At 44.1% G+C, this 18,536-nt stretch overlaps 3 protein-coding genes across 3 annotated transcripts; all 3 read right to left on the reverse strand.

The window, feature by feature from the left end:
- Positions 1-1,866: 1,866 nt before the first annotated feature.
- Positions 1,867-7,647, reverse strand: LOC306791389 (elongation factor 1-alpha-like). The gene is made up of 8 exons (XM_079288072.1): positions 7,510-7,647; positions 6,863-7,012; positions 5,696-5,875; positions 5,097-5,393; positions 4,859-5,009; positions 4,450-4,706; positions 3,697-3,931; positions 1,867-2,184 (listed from the first exon to the last, which is right to left on the reverse strand). Exons 2-8 carry the CDS (start codon positions 7,004-7,006, stop codon positions 2,060-2,062), a joined length of 1,389 nt encoding a protein of 462 aa, XP_079144198.1. The 5' UTR covers positions 7,007-7,012; positions 7,510-7,647; the 3' UTR covers positions 1,867-2,059.
- A 295-nt stretch (positions 7,648-7,942) lies between these two features.
- LOC306791504 (elongation factor 1-alpha) lies at positions 7,943-14,241 on the reverse strand. Its single transcript, XM_079288263.1, has 8 exons — positions 14,146-14,241; positions 13,207-13,359; positions 12,005-12,184; positions 11,607-11,903; positions 11,254-11,404; positions 9,609-9,865; positions 8,747-8,981; positions 7,943-8,284 (listed from the first exon to the last, which is right to left on the reverse strand). Exons 2-8 carry the CDS (start codon positions 13,348-13,350, stop codon positions 8,160-8,162), a joined length of 1,389 nt encoding a protein of 462 aa, XP_079144389.1. The 5' UTR covers positions 13,351-13,359; positions 14,146-14,241; the 3' UTR covers positions 7,943-8,159.
- Positions 14,242-14,438: 197 nt separating this feature from the next.
- Positions 14,439-18,156, reverse strand: LOC306791505 (elongation factor 1-alpha). The gene is made up of 8 exons (XM_079288264.1): positions 18,039-18,156; positions 17,031-17,185; positions 16,337-16,516; positions 15,947-16,243; positions 15,709-15,859; positions 15,301-15,557; positions 14,982-15,216; positions 14,439-14,878 (listed from the first exon to the last, which is right to left on the reverse strand). Exons 2-8 carry the CDS (start codon positions 17,172-17,174, stop codon positions 14,757-14,759), a joined length of 1,386 nt encoding a protein of 461 aa, XP_079144390.1. The 5' UTR covers positions 17,175-17,185; positions 18,039-18,156; the 3' UTR covers positions 14,439-14,756.
- Between the last annotated feature and the right edge of the window lie 380 nt (positions 18,157-18,536).

Genomic DNA, 18,536 nt, shown 5'->3' on the forward strand with positions numbered 1-18,536 from the left:
AGAACCAGTGAGAAGGCGAGCTTCTGCGTTGTGAACGAGTTGAAGGCGAGAGAGTGACTTCAGGTTGATGCCAGAGAGAAGGCAGTTAGTAGTCGAGTCTTGAAAAGATTAATGCATAAATTACTTTTTCCAGGTCAGGGGGAGAGAGCATTCTTTTGATTTTGGCAATGGTTCTTATTTGAAGAAAACAGGACTGGATCAATTTTGTGATTTGTGGTTTGAAGCTTAAATCTCAATCAAAAACTACTCCTACATTTCTGGCAGTGGACTTTATATTAACGGAGAGGGGGCCAGGGGCACTTTTAATGGGAGAGATATAGGGTTTGGGGGACGAAACATTATGATTTCTGATTTTGAGTTATTGAGTTGAAGAAAATGTTGTGCCATCCAACAGTTGATATCATTAAGACAGTCTAAATAGCAGCTAGGCTTCTGGGGTCATCAGGTCTCAAGGGAAGGTATATCTGTGTGTCATCTGCGTAGCAATGAAAAGAGACATTGTGGCGTTGGATGATTTGACCAAGTGTGAGCATATGGAAAATAAAATTGGACCTTGGGGTACACCACAGGTAATGTGAGCTGTAAAAGATGAGAATACCTATGGTGACCGAGTGGGTTCTATCTAAAAGGTAAGAATAAAACCAACTAGTGCGGCGTCCTGATACAGTCCCACAGCCAAGTCATCACACACAAGCTAACGTCAGCATGCCAATGTTAAGTAGTTGTAATGTTTAACATATCCACCAACTAAGTAATGTTAACATGCTAACGTTGGCTAATTAACACAAAACCCAGAGTGCAACTGATGTTGATGGGAATCACATTATTTTTGTGGACCTTTGGTCATAAACCAAAGTATACCTATTTGGACCTCATAGTGGCGCTAGAGGAAATCAAGTATCACCGAAGACAGTTGGATTTATCTATCGGCACCGTGAATATCAACATCTAATGTCATGGCTGTTCATGCAAAAGCTGTCAAGATATTTCTGTCTCAACCAAACTGGTGACTAACAGACCAACATATCCATCCACAGACAAGTCAGTAGAAGTTTTAAGTCCCTCAGAGGATCATCGTGCTGCAGGAGTGAGTCCTAAAACCTGGAAATCAGTCAGCATTTGTGCACTCGCTGTACCCTCGTCTCAAAGCCAATTTGTTTTTGGTTAGATGCCTGATATATGGTGTGTGGTTAACACAAGCTGAAGAGATTTTAATGTTTTGTTCTATGACAGAAAATATGAGAGTAGTGTCCATCTTTAAAATGAGAAATGTCATCATGGCGACTAGTGCGCCTTTAGAGCCTTGGTGTAGTTCATAGCCCGACGTCAACTTTTTACTTCTGGAGATTGCATTTACGATTAACAAAATCATGAAAGTAGTCTTCATTTGTGAAACATTTGAATGTCATTAACTTTTGTTTAACACAGAGCTTATTTTCTGCAATAATCAAAAAAATCCCATAGTCGTTTCGCTGAGGAAGCCAGTTCAATGCTTACTTCTGGGGTTGGCCTACAAAAATACATCAGCCCTGCAGCACTCTATTCGCCTATTACTTAAAACCCGTCCTCCCCAGTTCAGAGTTGGTATGAGGAACTTTTAAAGGTAATCATGCCTCTGGTGTCATGATTAGCTCTGAACTCAATGTTAGTTGACTTAAATGTTTTGGTATTCTGGAAACTGTGTTTCTTTTTTGAAATCCCCACCCAAGACATTGCAGTGGAAACTTGAGTACCCAGAGTACCCCAGAGTTGAATATTTATGTCATCCTTCAGATCAGACATTTTGCAAAATGACTACATGATTACAAAAAAAGGATGCTGGATATTTAAAAGTTGTGAAACAAGAAAAGAAACATCTTCAACAGGCATGTTTAAGATTTTTTATTATTCTGATTTTAACCTAATTCGTTTCAACAGTTTTCTCTAAAAAGCCAAAACCTCCTTTCCGGCGGAAACTTTTCCGATGGCTTTTAATAATCATAAGCCAGAAGACGGCGTTGGGATGAAGACGGGATGGCTGCTGAGACGTGACGTTTTGTTGGACGTCCGGCATGAGAATTCATTTCTTCTTCTCGGCCTTCTGTGCAGACTTGGTGACCTTTCCGCCATCATCCTTCTTCTTGTTTACCGACTTTATGACACCGACAGCCACAGTCTGCCTCATGTCACGCACAGCAAAGCGACCTGAGAGGAAGACATGGACAAGAAAAGACAGCCAGGGGAGTCAACGAGATGATACTGATAACAAATGCTGTTGACAGGTTTGACAAAATGAATGACAAAAAAATATTTTGTTGTGCTCATATTAGGTCCTGACAGACCCTGAATTGAAATTTTAAAAATAATGATCAATAAAAGTTGATAAGATTCTGGATGTCACATTGCAGTCTTTTTATTGATATATTGAATACTATGGATGAATATTACTCCATGGATCGATCCCACTCTGTCCATTGGTCAGTGGGTACATCCCAAGTCTCTTAATTGTCGTTTCCTCGCTCCTCGATCCTCGCTTGAACCGGAAGTTGTTCTGCACCGCCATATTGACGGCCGTTCTAAAGCTCTTATTTAGCTCTGAGGAGTGAGGAGTGAGGAGCGAGGATGGAGGAGAGACCTCGGAGGAGCCATGAGCGAGGACCCACGAGAACAGACCTCCAGGAAGTCTTTTACCGCCCGACACGCCCCCTCATTGTTAATCAGTCATGTGATTGGACGCTGCAGCCGATCGGACTGACTGACTGGAGTTTAACACCAGAGTGAAGACAGATCACAGAATAAACTCAAGCTTTATATTTGATTCGGTTTCTGATTCAACATCAATAAATGTTCATTGTAGTCTGAACAACAAAAGTACCACAAACAACTTTCTTCATTTATTAGAAAGATTTGTGTTTTCATGATCTGATGTTTCCCTCAATAACCTTTATTATGAATACAATTAAAGTCAGAGAGAGCGTTTTACATCATTTATCAGCATTTCATTCAGTCACGTGAGGCGGATCATTCCTGAGTTTTATCATTGAAGAGAAACAATAATCATATTCTGGGTTATCTAATAATGACGTCACAGTCACAATTTCAAAACGTGCAGACACAAATACTTCATAAATAAGACGATCGCATTCCGCCGGTAGAAATCTATCCTGAGCTTATAAACAGGACAGTTTGTTAAAGAGGTAACAGACTACTAGTGGTGATTACTGTGTGTCTTTATTAGTATTATTAGTTCCTGTTATTAAGTACAGTGATCATGTGAACAGACACAAACTTATCAAACGTCTCTCCAGCTGTTAAAGCCGACTGACAGCTGATCCAGCTGTGATCATCAGCACCGTCATCAGAAACAGACGTCGCTTCACGTGACGTAACTGAGGAAAGGACGTCTCATGTCTCTTAAAACATATTTCCCCGTTCCTCTCTCCTTGCATGGTTTCCTCCATGCATCCCTGGGAGGGACTAAGACGCAAGGAAAGGACCCAAGTGAGGGAAACGGGGATGCAATTAAGAGACTTGAGAAGTACCCATATTTAAACCAGATGAATCAGAAAACGAATCAAATCAATATCAAATCAAATAACAAAAAAAAAGTGCTGAATAGAGAGAGACACTCAAAACAAACCCATTCTCTACGACAACAAAATGGGCTGTAGCCTTCAAATGCAGCGAATGAAGAAGAAAAAAAGCCTTTTAACTCACCCAGTGGAGCATAATCAGAGAACTGCTCCACACACATGGGCTTCTGTGGGATCAGTCTGATGATGGCAGCATCTCCAGACTTGACAAACTTGGGGTTGTCCTCGATCTTCTTGCCAGAACGACGGTCAACCTTCTCGATGAGCTCGCTGAACTTGCAGGCTATGTGAGCGGTGTGGCAGTCCAGCACGGGGGCGTAACCTCTTTGGATCTGGCCGGGGTGGTTCAGGACGATGACCTGAAAACAAATCATTTAGGAGAGTTCTCTATCCAGTACTCAATTCAGGCTTTAGATGAACACATATTGCAGGTCCCGCAAGTGGCCAGCAGAGTTCCACAGATATTTACGTTTACCTGAGCTGGAATCACTCATGCATCTCTTTTGTTTTTTAGATTATCATTAAAGCAAGACATTTTTATTTTAAACATGTGCAAGGTACAGTGAGTAGGGTGGCCGTGCCACTGCCATTTAGAAACACACCTTGTCAGCTGATACCAATGCCAACATTGTCTGTCAATTGCATGATGATCGACATCGACACAAGCTATTCAAATAGACGTTTTTATTTTATTTTATTAGTGCCACTGCCATACATAAACATACCTGTTATCTTGCATACATTACTGAACTATTAAAATCATGGACAGATTCATGTTTGGGGGAAAAGAAATATGAAAAATTGTCTAATCAACCAAAAATGTCACGACCCCCCTGCACTCCTCACTCGGAGGAGACTCACAGATTCTCAGACTCACCTGGGCGGTGAAGTCTGAAGCTGCTCTGGGTGGGTCGTTCTTGCTGTCGCCGGCCACGTTCCCGCGGCGGATATCCTTGATGGACACGTTCTTGACGTTGAAGCCGACGTTGTCGCCGGGCAGGGCTTCGGGCAGAGACTCGTGGTGCATCTCCACGGACTTCACCTCAGTGGTCAGGTTGCAGGGAGCAAAGGTGACGAGCATGCCGGGCTTTATAATGCCGGTCTCAACGCGGCCGACGGGAACAGTTCCAATACCTGAGAGAGCAGAAACAACAAGTTTATATTATACAGTGTGTGAGCTGTGATTGTCATCTTGTGGGAGCTGTGAAGTACTGACTTCGTGGAAACGGTTAACGTCCCAGCCCGTACGGGGAATAAGGCTGTGACAAATATGTGACACTTCTTACCTCCGATCTTGTAGACATCCTGCAGGGGCAAACGCAGGGCCTTGCCTGTGGGTCGAGCTGGGGGCAGGATGGCATCCAGAGCCTCAAACAGTGTGACTCCATTGGCATTGCTATCCTTGTGCGCAACATTCCATCCCTTGAACCAGCCCATCTACAAACAGATTCAAAGTAAGAATGAAGTCCAAGTCTAATCCATCAAGTCGACAACTTGAGCACCACAAAGGTTAAATTCCCTTACCTTGGCACTGGCCTCCAGCATGTTGTCTCCGTGCCACCCAGAGATGGGGACATAGGCGACGGCTGCGGGGTTGTAGCCGATCTTCTTGATGTAGGTGCTCACTTCCTTGGTGATTTCCTCGAAACGGGACTGGCTGTAAGGGGGCTCGGTGGAGTCCATCTTGTTTACTCCAACGATGAGCTGCTTGACGCCCAGGGTGAAAGCCAGCAGGGCGTGCTCACGGGTCTGGCCGTTCTTGGAGATACCGGCCTCGAACTCACCAACACCGGCAGCAACGATCAGCACGGCGCAGTCGGCCTGAAACAGGGGAGACATGTTTCTAAACTTCTACACATGTGCGTGTCTTCTTAAAGCCTGAATGATGGTTGTCTTTTGCTCTGTGTGTGCTTTTTTCTAACATAATGCGCATCAGGTTTTTTTTACATTATCACAACTCCGTCAATGCTTTATCATCACATGTCATCTGTTCATAATAAACAATGATCTTTTCTTCATCTGACTTGTCTCTCCTGATTGAACTTTTGAGCAACTTATTGTGTAACATACAAATCTGAAAGTGAGAAGTCAAATAAAGAGCAGGTAAAAATGTGCGCCTGTACCTGAGAGGTGCCGGTGATCATGTTCTTGATGAAGTCTCTGTGTCCGGGGGCATCGATGATGGTCACGCAATATTTGATGGTCTCAAACTTCCACAGAGCGATGTCGATGGTGATACCACGCTCACGCTCGGCCTTCAGTTTGTCCAGCACCCAGGCGTACTTGAAGGAGCCCTTGCCCATCTGTTGAGGTTAAAACAACAGACATAGAGCGGGAAAGTCTTGCAGATCGCCTTTTTAGATTTGTATTTTTATTTTGTATTAATACAATCAGTTTAAAGCTGGTATTTTATTTACGTTTTTACAGTGTTCTTCAGCATTTTGTTTTCATGTTAGATTGCCTTTTGTGTTTTCAAAGTGTATTTATTTTAGTATTTACTGTAATTGTAACTATCCAGGTTTCAAGCTATTTATGGCCACGTGCACGACAATTACAGAGAAGCAGATGTTGGCAATGAAAATCTTCCAAAAAGGAAAAAAAGAGGAAAATCACACAAATATAATAAGCAACATAAGAATCAAAGACATAAAATAGTTAATTCAAGTTGAGATAAAAGGCTAAAATATAAACAGGAAAATAAATTTGTCTTAGAGAGTATTGCAAATAGATAAACAGAATGTAAACAGGAATGTGGTAAATGTACATAAGAAGTATTAAATATAGAGGTATTACTTCAGTTTGTCATACATTAAGTATATATAAGTATACAAAGGTAAACGACAGTATAACTGTACAGCAGCTGTAATATCTGGGGTTTTTTTCGTCTTCATGAATGACTACAATAACTTCCTTGTGATTCTTCTATCATTACTAATTATTTAGGTTTCCATTCGGTAAAATTGGTTATGCTTGTGTTTTTCAAGCAATTATTTTATGCATAATGTATTGAGGCAAATTTGTTCGTGCTATAGGTTAGTAGCCCTTGTCACGTGACACTTTCACGTCTACGTTAAAACTGCAACTTCTCGAAACAAGAGTACTTTCTGAAAGACTGCCTTTAGTCAAAGTCAGTACAAGTATTTCAACAGCAGGAGGCAGTCGCAGCCAAGCCAAATCAGGGAACAGTCACATCCGCCACACCTGTGATGAGTCATAGATGTGACTTGTCTCATTGTGTTTTATAAGGTGGGAATATTTCTCAAAAACTTCAATGAATTAATTAAACCAACCTCAGCGGCTTCCTTCTCGAACTTCTCGATGGTTCTCTTGTCGATTCCTCCGCACTTGTAGATCAAGTGGCCGGTGGTGGTGGACTTGCCGGAGTCGACATGGCCAATGACCACGATGTTGATGTGGAACTTTTCCTTTGCCATTTCGTCCTGTGTTAACCATTTAACGAGTAAATGGTAGTATAAAAGTATATAGTTGGCAAAATAAAAGAAGTATCAAATACAGTATCCATTGGAGGGGCCCCTGTCAGTGTAGCATGATAGGCCTCGTGTTCGAGGTGGCCTTCTTTTTTGGAGGGGGAGGTGGGGGAGGTGGGGGAGCTATTTCCATACTTTTGGATGTTTAAATCTAGAACTAAACACCAAGTTTAACAAACTCATGATATGTTTTTTGTAGAAAATCTTATTCTGAAAAGTAATTGGTAACTGAACCATGAGAAACATTACTTCCTGCAATGGAAACCATCAGAAACTACCACATACGGTACACATACTAAGCAGTCACTGACGTTCACCCTCTGGAGACCAAACCATTAGCTCAGCATTCAAAACCCCACTTCTAGTCTTATTTCATTTTTCTAAATGGTGGTATATTTACTGAGTTTTGATTTCTCAGTATCTGAAGCTATTGCAGCGTTTTAACTCACCTGGTTGTTGCCTGTCTCCTGCTTTATCTATCCACACCTTCCCTCGCTGCTATCCCCGTAAAAAAAGGACTCTGTAAAATGTGATCAGCAAATTATACTTTCCGCCAACTTGCTCCTCCTCTTGCATCAGGAATAATTATACTTCTGCTCGTGCTATGTGCACGCACGCACACATTCTCGGGCAACAAGTTTTGCCAGTCTGTTCTTGTTCGTTATACCTTACAATAACACACCTCCTGAAACCTGCCTGCCCCACCTTCTGTACATGGACTCTCTCTGTAATATTCAAGAACTGAGAAAAGGCCTAGAATCTATCAAAAATGTGTGTTTTGACTTTATGTTTGAAGCTCCCGGAGAAGTGCTACTGCAGTTTTTGCGATCACTTCATTCTTGTAATGTAATAAACCACAAAAGAAACATCTTCATTTGGCAATGTGAAAGATTTTTATTGGTTTGGTTTCAACTTAACTATGATCATAGCTTCCCCTAAGAGGAACAGGCCTTCCTTTCCTGCGGAAACTTTTCCGATGGGTTTTGATCAGCATAAGCCAGTCCTTGAGTAGAGAAGAGCTCTGGCTCAGAGGAGACGGCGCAGGGTGGCGGGGGAGGAGGAGGGACGTGGCTCTTTGTTGAACGTCCTGCATGAGAATTCATTTCTTCTTCTCGGCCTTCTGTGCGGACTTGGTGACCTTGCCGCCGGAGGCGAGCTTCTTGTCGACGGACTTGATGACGCCGACGGCCACGGTTTGCCTCATGTCGCGCACAGCGAAGCGGCCTAGGAGGAGGAGACGGACGAGAGGAGAGAGAAAGGGAGGAGTCGACGAGAGGCTGAAAAGAGTCTTCTCTGTGGTTCAGGTGTAGCTGGTGGAAGCGGTGAATACACAGTGCACATTATACTAAAGACCAGTAGTTGTATCTGAGTAACGAAGCACCAAAATGCCTGCAGAAAAGCAAGTTTACAGTAAGAATAGCTAAATATTTCCAATTTATGTATTTCCTTCATCTTTGGTCATGTTAATGATGAATAATTGATTCATCATTCAAAGCCTAAAATGATTTTCCTCTGTGATGAAGATGAGCTATTTTCACTGCATAACCCAAGTTGATATCAGTCATCTATTAATAAATACACACCAGGAATTAATAAAAGAGTGCTTTCGCTCCAGACCAAAATATCTGCAGTAAAAAAGGTCGATAGCTAATTATAAAAGCAAGAAGAACACAGTGTGTCACTCACCCAGTGGGGGGTACTGGGAGAAGCTCTCCACACACATGGGTTTTCCAGGCACCATGGTGATGATGGCGGCGTCTCCAGACTTGAGCGCCTTGGGGTTGTCCTCAAGCTTCTTGCCGGAACGCCGGTCGATCTTCTCCTTGAGCTCGCTGAACTTGCAGGCGATGTGAGCGGTGTGGCAGTCCAGCACGGGGGCGTAACCCTGGGAGATCTGACCGGGGTGGTTCAGGATGATGACCTGCAGACGGACAGACGTGGGGGGCGGTCAAAAGAGCAACATCTAAGGATGTGGACTGGTTGGTGCTGGACAACACCATACTCCCAGAGGTAGACTGATGGCTGTGTGGTCTAACTGGGACACCAAATAGTCCATTCTGCTGTGTAATAGCAGCCTAAATCAAAGGGGAAATACAATTACAGCTCAGAATCATCAACTACTGAGCATCAGTGATATTGGTGACAAGAGGTGCCTGCGAAAAGCCCAAAGGATATTAACAGACAAAACCCAACAAATTTGGGGGACTCACAAGAGACAGATTAAAAAAAAGGAAGGACCAGAATTGAAACAGCAATGGCTGAAATATCTGGACTTTTAATTCTGTATGGGTCCAAAAACACTGGAGTCGGCATTACCCATAATGCAACGTGACAGTGACTTTCGCATAGACATGAATGAGAGTAGAACAGACATCAAACTGTTTGCTGTGGTCATCTGACTAGTTTGCTGTTGCTATGGTGACAACACTACACGCCGTCCTTTGCTTTCTGTATGTACTCCATGTTAAATCGCTGGGGGATAAAAAACGAGTTTTTTTATGACATATATACAAGCAATCCTTCTTTTTCCCCTCTTACTGAGACTCACCTGGGCGGTGAAGTTGTCGGCCGCCATGGGTGGGTCGTTCTTGCTGTCGCCGGCCACGTTCCCGCGGCGGATCTCCTTGACGGACACGTTCTTGATGTTGAAGCCGACGTTGTCGCCGGGCATGGCTTCGGTCAGAGACTCATGGTGCATCTCCACGGACTTCACCTCAGTGGTCAGGTTGGGGGGAGCGAAGGTGACGACCATCCCGGGCTTCAGGACGCCAGTCTCAACGCGGCCGACGGGGACGGTTCCGATACCTGAGAGAGCGGGATTATAGAGCGCTTTTCAGTTACCTTCAAAATAAAAAAAACTTGTAAATTAGCAGACGTTGTTGATGAAAAACATCTTATACATTTTTCGATGCAGCCATCTTTTGATCACTTTTTATTTCTCTCACGGTGTTTGAAACGTTAGAGACATGGTCCTGTTACGAAGAGGAGTAACATGATAGCATGAACACGTGTCAGGTGAAACTTGGGCGCAGTTCAACTGTACACTTACACAATCCGGTACATCAAGTTCCCGAATCTACGGAAAGCATGTCTGAACAAGTTGACAAGCCGTCTGCCTCCACTCCCTGAAAGTGTTGCTCAGCAGACATTAGAGGCTGGGTCTGTTCGCTGTGACAAAATCACTCGAGTGTCTCCGGTTTCATCGCGAGATGCTGCCTTTGCTGTTGCAACTGTTTCAAGAGTTCAGGTAAGTGACTTGACTCGTATTTCGTTCGGCTGTGTTTCGGTCCAAGTTTAGCTTTATTTTGTTAGTTCGTGTAGACATTGTGAGTAAAAAGTGTTCTTGGCTGCCAGGCAACAACACTTTTTTGTCAACACTTAAATTAAACCCGTTTCAGACATATGTGACATTACTGGCTTCGTGCATCTGTTAGAGCAATGGATTTGGCATTTTTGGCATTTTTCTGTACATAAACGTTCTTCATTCAGAAGCAAAAACAGTCACGGAGCCTCGCCTGATATTTGGCAACTCTGGTGGGAGTGGCGGCACTGCCGGAGAACGGCTGTGAGCTGTAAAAGCAACGAGGGAGAGAGGAGGAGTGCTTCTTGTTCAGTCACAGCAATGTTTTAAAGAGCTCTTTTTGCCCTTGATGTCTTGATTTATGATCACCGTGGGCAAAAGAGAGAGACTCGTTCTGCATCTTACAGTAAGACTACTGGATACAATTCTCATCAATTTCATGAATTACACAGAAAATTCTGCTGCAGTTTATAACGTCCGACAAGACCGTAAATTGGGATTTAATTGCTGTTTGCTCACATGCTCTGTGCAAAGTGTTTGACTGGATATTCATAGTGCTGGTTGGTTTATTTTGGTGACTGTACGAGTCTTTCTTCTTTGCATCGACGTGAAGCTATGCACTGCTTGTTCTCAGTGGTGAACTGATGCTCTTTTCTTTTTGTGTGGGAGATGATACGTACGGCATTTTATTCAAACTTAGATTAAGATTACAACTGTGACCGTTGTGTTAAAAAGAGACTTTGTAGTTCAGACCGAAATGTTGAATCACATTTATGTAACGTGTAGGTAGACTATAAAAACAGTTTGTAGAAAGTTGTGCCCGTTTCCACTTAACACTATGTTGCATAATTTCCCTTGAGGGGATGTGCTACGAGGTGCAGGCGCTCCTTACCGCCAATCTTGTAGACGTCCTGCAGGGGGAGGCGCAGGGCCTTGTCTGTGGGGCGGGAGGGGGGCAGGATGGAGTCCAGAGCCTCCAGCAGGGTGACGCCGGTGGCACCGCCCTCCTTGCGCTCTACCTTCCAACCCTTGAACCAGCTCATCTGAAAAAAATGGAGAGTGCAGACACAGAGACGGAGAGGGGGTTAGGGAAAAGTGATGAGGGAAAGCAAAAGAACGATGATTAGTTTAAGAGGATCACTTGCGAAAATCCACGGAATATTACGCTGAAGTGACATAGATCTGAGTCAATGTCACAATTTGATGTGAGGTAGACTTCAGCTTTCAGTGTAATAAGTCCCTTACCTTTTCACTGGCCTCCAGCATGTTGTCTCCGTGCCACCCAGAGATGGGGACAAAGCCGACGGTGGTGGGGTTGTAGCCGATCTTCTTGATGTAGGTGCTCACTTCCTTGGTGATTTCCTCGAAGCGCTTCTGGCTGTAAGGGGGCTCGGTGGAGTCCATCTTGTTTACTCCGACGATGAGCTGCTTCACACCCAGGGTGTAGGCCAGCAGGGCGTGCTCACGGGTCTGGCCGTTCTTGGAGATACCGGCCTCGAACTCACCAACACCGGCAGCAACGATCAGCACAGCGCAGTCGGCCTGAAACAGGGGAGACATGTTTTCTAGAACATGCACATTTATACATAAAAGATAAAGCGATGAGTCGGTGGACAAGAGGTTATTAAAAGGTGCGCCTGTACCTGAGAGGTGCCGGTGATCATGTTCTTGATGAAGTCTCTGTGTCCGGGGGCATCGATGATGGTCACGTAATATCTGCCGGTCTCAAACTTCCACAGAGCGATGTCGATGGTGATACCACGCTCACGCTCGGCCTTCAGTTTGTCCAGCACCCAGGCGTACTTGAAGGAGCCCTTGCCCATCTGTTGTGGAAATAGAATAGAATAGAAGTGTGAATCATTCAGTTTAATTTAAGATTTTTGTAAAAAATAAATTGAAGTCATGCCTCTAGATGTAAAAACAGCTAACTTTATATCGCTCTATCATCCAAACACAGTTTCAGTCAATCCTTTAAGCAGACTCTTGGTACCGATACCATTTCAATATTCGTATTTTCTGTACCATAGTTTGTGGAACATTAACATCTTTTAGACCCTTTTTTCATCGAATAAAATATGCCAAATTACTTAATACATTCGTGTCAAATAAAGGTCTCTGCCTTAAAATATCATGTAAAGTTAGAAACGTTTCCTGATTTGGATCAAATCGATATCATCAAAGAATAAGAAAACATACCGAAGAATTTGACCAAGCATTAAATGGCAATTTTGACACATTTCATTCAATATATACCAAAAATACCTTTGTTTCCATAGTCCCAGTTTCCATTCAGATACCATACTTTAGAAGCACATACTTTTATGCTATTACCATTTGTTTGAAGCTGCAAATCAATTCTCAACTACATAGTATATTAATTTAATTATGTAGTTACTTCAAAAGTATCAGGATTTTTTCATCTTTCAGTTTAAAGCACATTTTTTAATAATTCAGTGTTTAAATATAACATTGGTGTGTGTGTGACCTGTTTGAGTTCAGTGGGTCTCAACATTGTCTAATTTTATATAGATTTCTACCATTTACTGCTTTAAGTTCCAATTAGGAAACACTGGTTATAATAATGTGGAAAAAATGATTCCATTGAGTAATTGAGGCAGATATAAAATGTACTATTAACCTATAGGTTAAATAATTAGATTTGAATAGGTACATTTACAGCATGGACAGTACATGTCGTTAAACAGTAGGTGGCAGTTTTAAACAATAGTGAGCCGCTTCATCCACCACACCCACATACAGTCTGACTTCATAGTCTCATACATACGTGTATTTAGGTGGGATTTTAATGCATTCGTAGCAGGCTGGTGTCTCCAAAAAAACCAACCTCAGCGGCTTCCTTCTCGAACTTCTCGATGGTTCTCTTGTCGATTCCTCCGCACTTATATATCAGGTGGCCTGTGGTGGTAGACTTGCCGGAGTCGACATGACCAATGACCACGATGTTGATGTGGATCTTTTCCTTTCCCATTTTGAATTACTGGATGCAAACATGGCAGTAATGTTAACTCCATAGGGACATTGTAGGTTTAATGTTGTCTCCAAGCTTGGGTGAGCCCACCTAGCGGTCACTTTGACTGTGTCGATGAGTTTATGGCGTAATTTATCTCGTATACAATAACTGCGGCATACACACTTTACTTTCGTCTAGTCGGCCCTTTAGTACTATACCAGTGTATTGAACATAAATGCAGCTCAGTTGTGCAACTACATATTTAATGTCGCGTTATAGACTTCACACAATCTTTACCGAAACAGTCAGTCGGCGCTCGTGCACGCCACAGGAAAGGACACTAGTGAGTCACGCGCCATGTGCTCGATGCCGGCTACTCTGCTGCCTCCATGTTGCGCCGGGACTGCAGAGCCGCCATGTTACCGACTGATGCAAGCGCGCGGCCAGACAACATGCAGCCACAGCACTGGATGCGCGTTCACGACGGTAGATAGAAAGGACTACCATGACTGGCAGAAACTAAAGCTCAAGGTTCCCAATTAGCGTCTTTTCACAATCAGTGTATTAAAGCCCCGTTAGGACAAAGCCGAATAAACTACCACATGCTACACAACGTTTGGATAAGAAATGTATGAGGTGAGCTGGCTCGTTTACCTTTTTCCATGTTCAATAACCAGAACTCAAAGCAGTCCTGCAGGATGAAATTTAGTCTTTTTTCCAGGCTCAGGATGACAGCATGTTTCGAATATTACCCCAGCGCCTCTATTCAGGCATGCATTTGTAGATCGGATTAAAATATCACATTTTACCAACCTGTGCCCAGCAGAAAAAGTCGTCTCCTGATTTAGAGCGGCGGGAAAAAAGGACAGAATGTGATCAGTCCAGTTTTTATCCTGAACCAGCGGAGAGGGGGCTGTGTATGCTCTCGCTGCTGTTAAGACTAGAATAAGGGGGTGCCATTGGCTGGGGCGGCATAATTCCTATCGAGACGATTGGACGATCAGTGCATCACTGGGCACAGATAGCATGGTCAAAAACAGCTGCAGCACAGAAAGCTTGGCTTACCTGTGACTACCAGCTCAAACAGTGAACAACAGACAAGCCAATTTAAATTTTTTCAAAGACATTTATTTTATTAGTTACCAGCAGCTTTCTTTCCAATTAAATGTGGCATTTTAAACAACATTTCCAACTTAAACTTAACTGAGAAGAGGCACCGTCATGTGATTCAGGTAAGTGACAATGCCATGTAGTTCTTTTTTCCTGCGGAAACTTTTGCGATGGGTTTTAATCAGCATAAGCCAGTCCTTGAGTAGAGAGCTGTGCCATAAAGAAGAAGTTCCAGGGTAAGGGCAGGACAGAGAGGAAGGAGTGGCCCGCTGCTGCCGGCACACATCTTGTTGCTGGATGTCCTGCACGACCGTTCATTTCTTCTTCTGGGCCTTCTCTGCAGCCTTGGTTGTCTTTCCGGATACATCCTTGGGTATGACAGACTTGATGACACCGACGGCCACCGTCTGCCTCATGTCACGCACGGCAAAACGACCTGGAATAGAAGCAGGGTGAGCGGTTAGTAAATGTGTTTATGCACTCATTTTGTTGCAGTAATTTATAAAATTGTGTACATGGTAAGTTTTTCCAGTACGTACCAAGGGGAGGGTAGTTTGAGAAGGGCTCAACAACCATGGGCTTCTGTGGGATCAGTTTGACGATGGCAGCATCTCCAGACTTGACAAACTTTGGCGCATCCTCAAGCTTCTTGCCGGAACGACGGTCAATCTTCTCGATGAGCTCGCTAAATTTGCAGGCGATGTGAGCGGTGTGGCAGTCCAGCACGGGGGCGTAACCTGCGTTGATCTGGCCGGGGTGGTTCAGGATGATGACCTGTGGACACATTTTGAATTAGAACTACCAAATTGCAACTTCACTCAAAACTAAAACAATTCTATTGAAGTTCACAATCCCAACCTGGGCATTGAAGTTGTCAGCTCCTCTGGGTGGGTCGTTCTTGCTGTCACCAGCCACATATCCACGGCGAATTTCCTTGACTGACACGTTCTTGATGTTGAAGCCAACGTTGTCGCCGGGCATGGCTTCGAGCAGAGTCTCGTGGTGCATCTCCACGGACTTCACCTCAGTGGTCAGGTTGCAGGGCGCAAACGTGACGAGCATGCCGGGCTTTATAATGCCGGTCTCAACACGGCCAACGGGGACAGTTCCGATACCTGAGAGAGCAGGAGGCAACAAGTTTCTATTATACAGTGTGTGAGCTGTGATTGTCATCTTGTGGGAGCTGTGAAGTACAGGCTAAGGAAACAGTTAACGGCCCAGCCCGTACGGGGAATAAGGCTGTGACAAATATGTGACACTTCTTACCTCCGATCTTGTAGACATCCTGCAAGGGCAAACGCAGGGCCTTGTCTGTGGGTCGCGCTGGGGGCAGGATGGCATCCAGAGCCTCCAGCAGTGTGACTCCATTGGCATTGCCATCCTTGCGCTCAACCTTCCATCCCTTGAACCAGCCCATCTACAAACAGATTCAAAGTAAGAATGAAGTCCAAGTCTAATCCATCAAGTCAACAACTTGAGCACTGCACAGATTAAATTCCCTTACCTTTTCACTGGCCTCCAGCATGTTGTCTCCGTGCCACCCAGAGATGGGGACAAAGGGGACGGCTGCGGGGTTGTAGCCGATCTTCTTGATGTAGGTGCTCACTTCCTTGGTGATTTCCTCGAAACGGGACTGGCTGTACGGGGGCTCGGTGGAGTCCATCTTGTTGACTCCAACGACGAGCTGCTTGACGCCAAGGGTGAAAGCCAGCAGGGCGTGCTCACGGGTCTGGCCGTTCTTGGAGATACCGGCCTCGAACTCACCAACACCGGCAGCAACAATCAGCACGGCGCAGTCAGCCTAATATCAAAAATCCAGATTTAAGTAAAGTGAAACAAGATACAAACATAGTTCAAACTTTGAGCATGACAATGTATTAACATGATAACCAACCTGAGAGGTACCGGTGATCATGTTCTTGATGAAGTCTCTGTGTCCAGGGGCATCGATGATGGTCACGTAATATCTGCCGGTCTCAAACTTCCACAGAGCGATGTCGATGGTGATACCACGCTCACGCTCGGCCTTCAGTTTGTCCAGCACCCAGGCGTACTTGAAGGAGCCCTTGCCCATCTGCGGCGGGGAGAAATACAGAAATACTAAGATTTTGTTTGATATTAAACCAGATTTATAATGTAGAGAGATTACTACATGATTGTTGATCATGTATTCTGTATGTTTAGTAAATATGAATTTCAAAGATCATAATATATTATTTTAAATACACTACACCCACTAGGTAAACTTCCTGGCTTACATCATTTGAATTACTTTGTACATTGATTATATAAAACAAACAGTCACTTAACCTTTTCATTTGGTGACATTTCATTTGTAGGCTATAGCTTAGCATTATACCAAATATGTAGTCTTTGTACAACAGCCTGAGGCCTCTACTGAATGAAGTGCACAGTCACCAACAATGCTGCTTGCGTTAAGCCCCACCCCTGCGTGCGCGCACACGGGTCGATCGCTACATTCGCGTGCTGGGCAGCGGCGCTCAGAGTGGGCACGCTGACGCCGCCATCTTGTCTCTGGACTCTAGCCTGTAACAGTTATAAAGAGTGAAAAATATACAACTGCTCACCTCAGCGGCTTCCTTCTCGAACTTCTCGATGGTTCTCTTGTCGATTCCTCCGCACTTGTAGATCAAGTGGCCGGTAGAGGTAGACTTGCCGGAGTCGACATGGCCAATGACCACGATGTTGATGTGGATCTTTTCCTTTCCCATTGTTTTAGTTTCTGTCACGAAAGAAAGAAAAAATACTAAGCTCTCAATTTTAAAGCGCATCATCGTTTACAGTCTTATCGTAGCATTCAATCACGAGTAACGGTAATCTGACGCCAATTAAACCATGACATCTCGGGCACAGCTCAATAGGAACACCGTTCGACAGTAGCTAGCTCATGAAAATTGAGCAAAGCCAAAGCTCACATTATCACACATATCAGCCGAACCCGCTTCCCGTGTAAAACAGTTAACTAGTTGGTAACGGTACGGGATTTTAGCCGCTAACAGGCGGCGGCTGCTAGGCCTCACTCGGCCACAAGCCAGCTCAAACACGTGTTACTCCAAAAGGCCACGTCGTGCTAAGTTGCAAAGACTTCCAAATACAGAGCAGCTACTTCGTTGAGCCTCCCAACACCAGTTACTTGAAAATATGTACGGTCGTTTCATGGAGGTGGAATAAAAAGAAACCCGACACCAGCATCCTCGACTGTGCATTCCAGTCCCTTCTTTGTTCCCCTCCACATTCTCTCCTCCCTCCTAACCCGCCTGTTAAAAAATTCAATAAAAAAACCTTACGGTAACACTCACTAACGTTAGCATACCATCGAAACGGGAATAGCACTGCGGTTAGAGGATAATGCTCACATTTAACGCCAAGTGTAGCGTTAGCTCCTTCGGGAAAAAAACCTACAGGTTTATGTTGAAGTTACGTAACCGAGAACGCAAAGTTTAGGCTCCAACACTCAAACGCTCGACGGAAAAAACTCGAAGCTGAATCGTATTAACGATACACACCAAAACAGTTAGCGCTAAAGGTCCGAGTTGTGCTCGCTGACTCTGGTACAACTCAAAAGTTCAGCTTACCGGTGTTTCTGGGTTTTCACGGCCGACGCTGCTGCCCCTAGCCAGGTAACAGAAAGAGGAAGACAAGGGTTGGACTGTAGGTTTTATACGGAATGGGAGGCGGCCTGACTTCCTGTCGCCCTCCCCGGTGGAGACCCCGCAAATCACACACATTCCTGCAAAAAACGTCAGCACGCAACCGGATGAACCGCCTGAAACATGTATGATGTCTCACACGGACGCTGTGCATTTTAGCTTATCACTGAAACCAACGACAACAGAGACAGTATACTTGGTATAATGACAACAGTAATCGTTCAGAAACAGATTTGGGTTATTTGACACACTTCATCGACACTTCATCGATAGGAACTACGATTTAAAAAAAAAAACATCCACTGAATAATATTACCATTAAGTGTTGGAAACAAAGTTTAATAAATGTAATAGCAATACTGATATTTTTCAATCATTACCAGATACAGATTCACCCACTTATGATTACACAAATGATCACGA

Source organism: Melanostigma gelatinosum (genome assembly GCF_949748355.1).
Source record: "Melanostigma gelatinosum genome assembly, chromosome: 17".
Classification (NCBI taxonomy): Eukaryota; Metazoa; Chordata; class Actinopteri; order Perciformes; family Zoarcidae; genus Melanostigma; species Melanostigma gelatinosum.

Excerpts from the sequence above, each read along its gene's own strand:
- LOC306791504 (XM_079288263.1), bottom strand. The coding sequence starts at position 13,350 with ATGGGAAAGGAAAAGATCCACATCAACATCGTGGTCATTGGTCATGTC. Across the intron at positions 11,904-12,004 it reads TGATCACCGGCACCTCTCAG|GCCGACTGCGCTGTGCTGAT; the intron begins GTACAGGCGCAC and ends CCCCTGTTTCAG. Across the intron at positions 9,866-11,253 it reads GGACGTCTACAAGATTGGCG|GTATCGGAACCGTCCCCGTC; the intron begins GTAAGGAGCGCC and ends CCGCTCTCTCAG.
- LOC306791505 (XM_079288264.1), bottom strand. The coding sequence starts at position 17,174 with ATGGGAAAGGAAAAGATCCACATCAACATCGTGGTCATTGGCCATGTC. Across the intron at positions 16,517-17,030 it reads TCGAGAAGGAAGCCGCTGAG|ATGGGCAAGGGCTCCTTCAA; the intron begins GTGAGCAGTTGT and ends TCCCCGCCGCAG. Across the intron at positions 14,879-14,981 it reads CTCAAACTACCCTCCCCTTG|GTCGTTTTGCCGTGCGTGAC; the intron begins GTACGTACTGGA and ends CTTCTATTCCAG.
- LOC306791389 (XM_079288072.1), bottom strand. The coding sequence starts at position 7,006 with ATGGCAAAGGAAAAGTTCCACATCAACATCGTGGTCATTGGCCATGTC. Across the intron at positions 5,876-6,862 it reads TCGAGAAGGAAGCCGCTGAG|ATGGGCAAGGGCTCCTTCAA; the intron begins GTTGGTTTAATT and ends TAACCTCAACAG. Across the intron at positions 5,394-5,695 it reads TGATCACCGGCACCTCTCAG|GCCGACTGCGCCGTGCTGAT; the intron begins GTACAGGCGCAC and ends CCCCTGTTTCAG.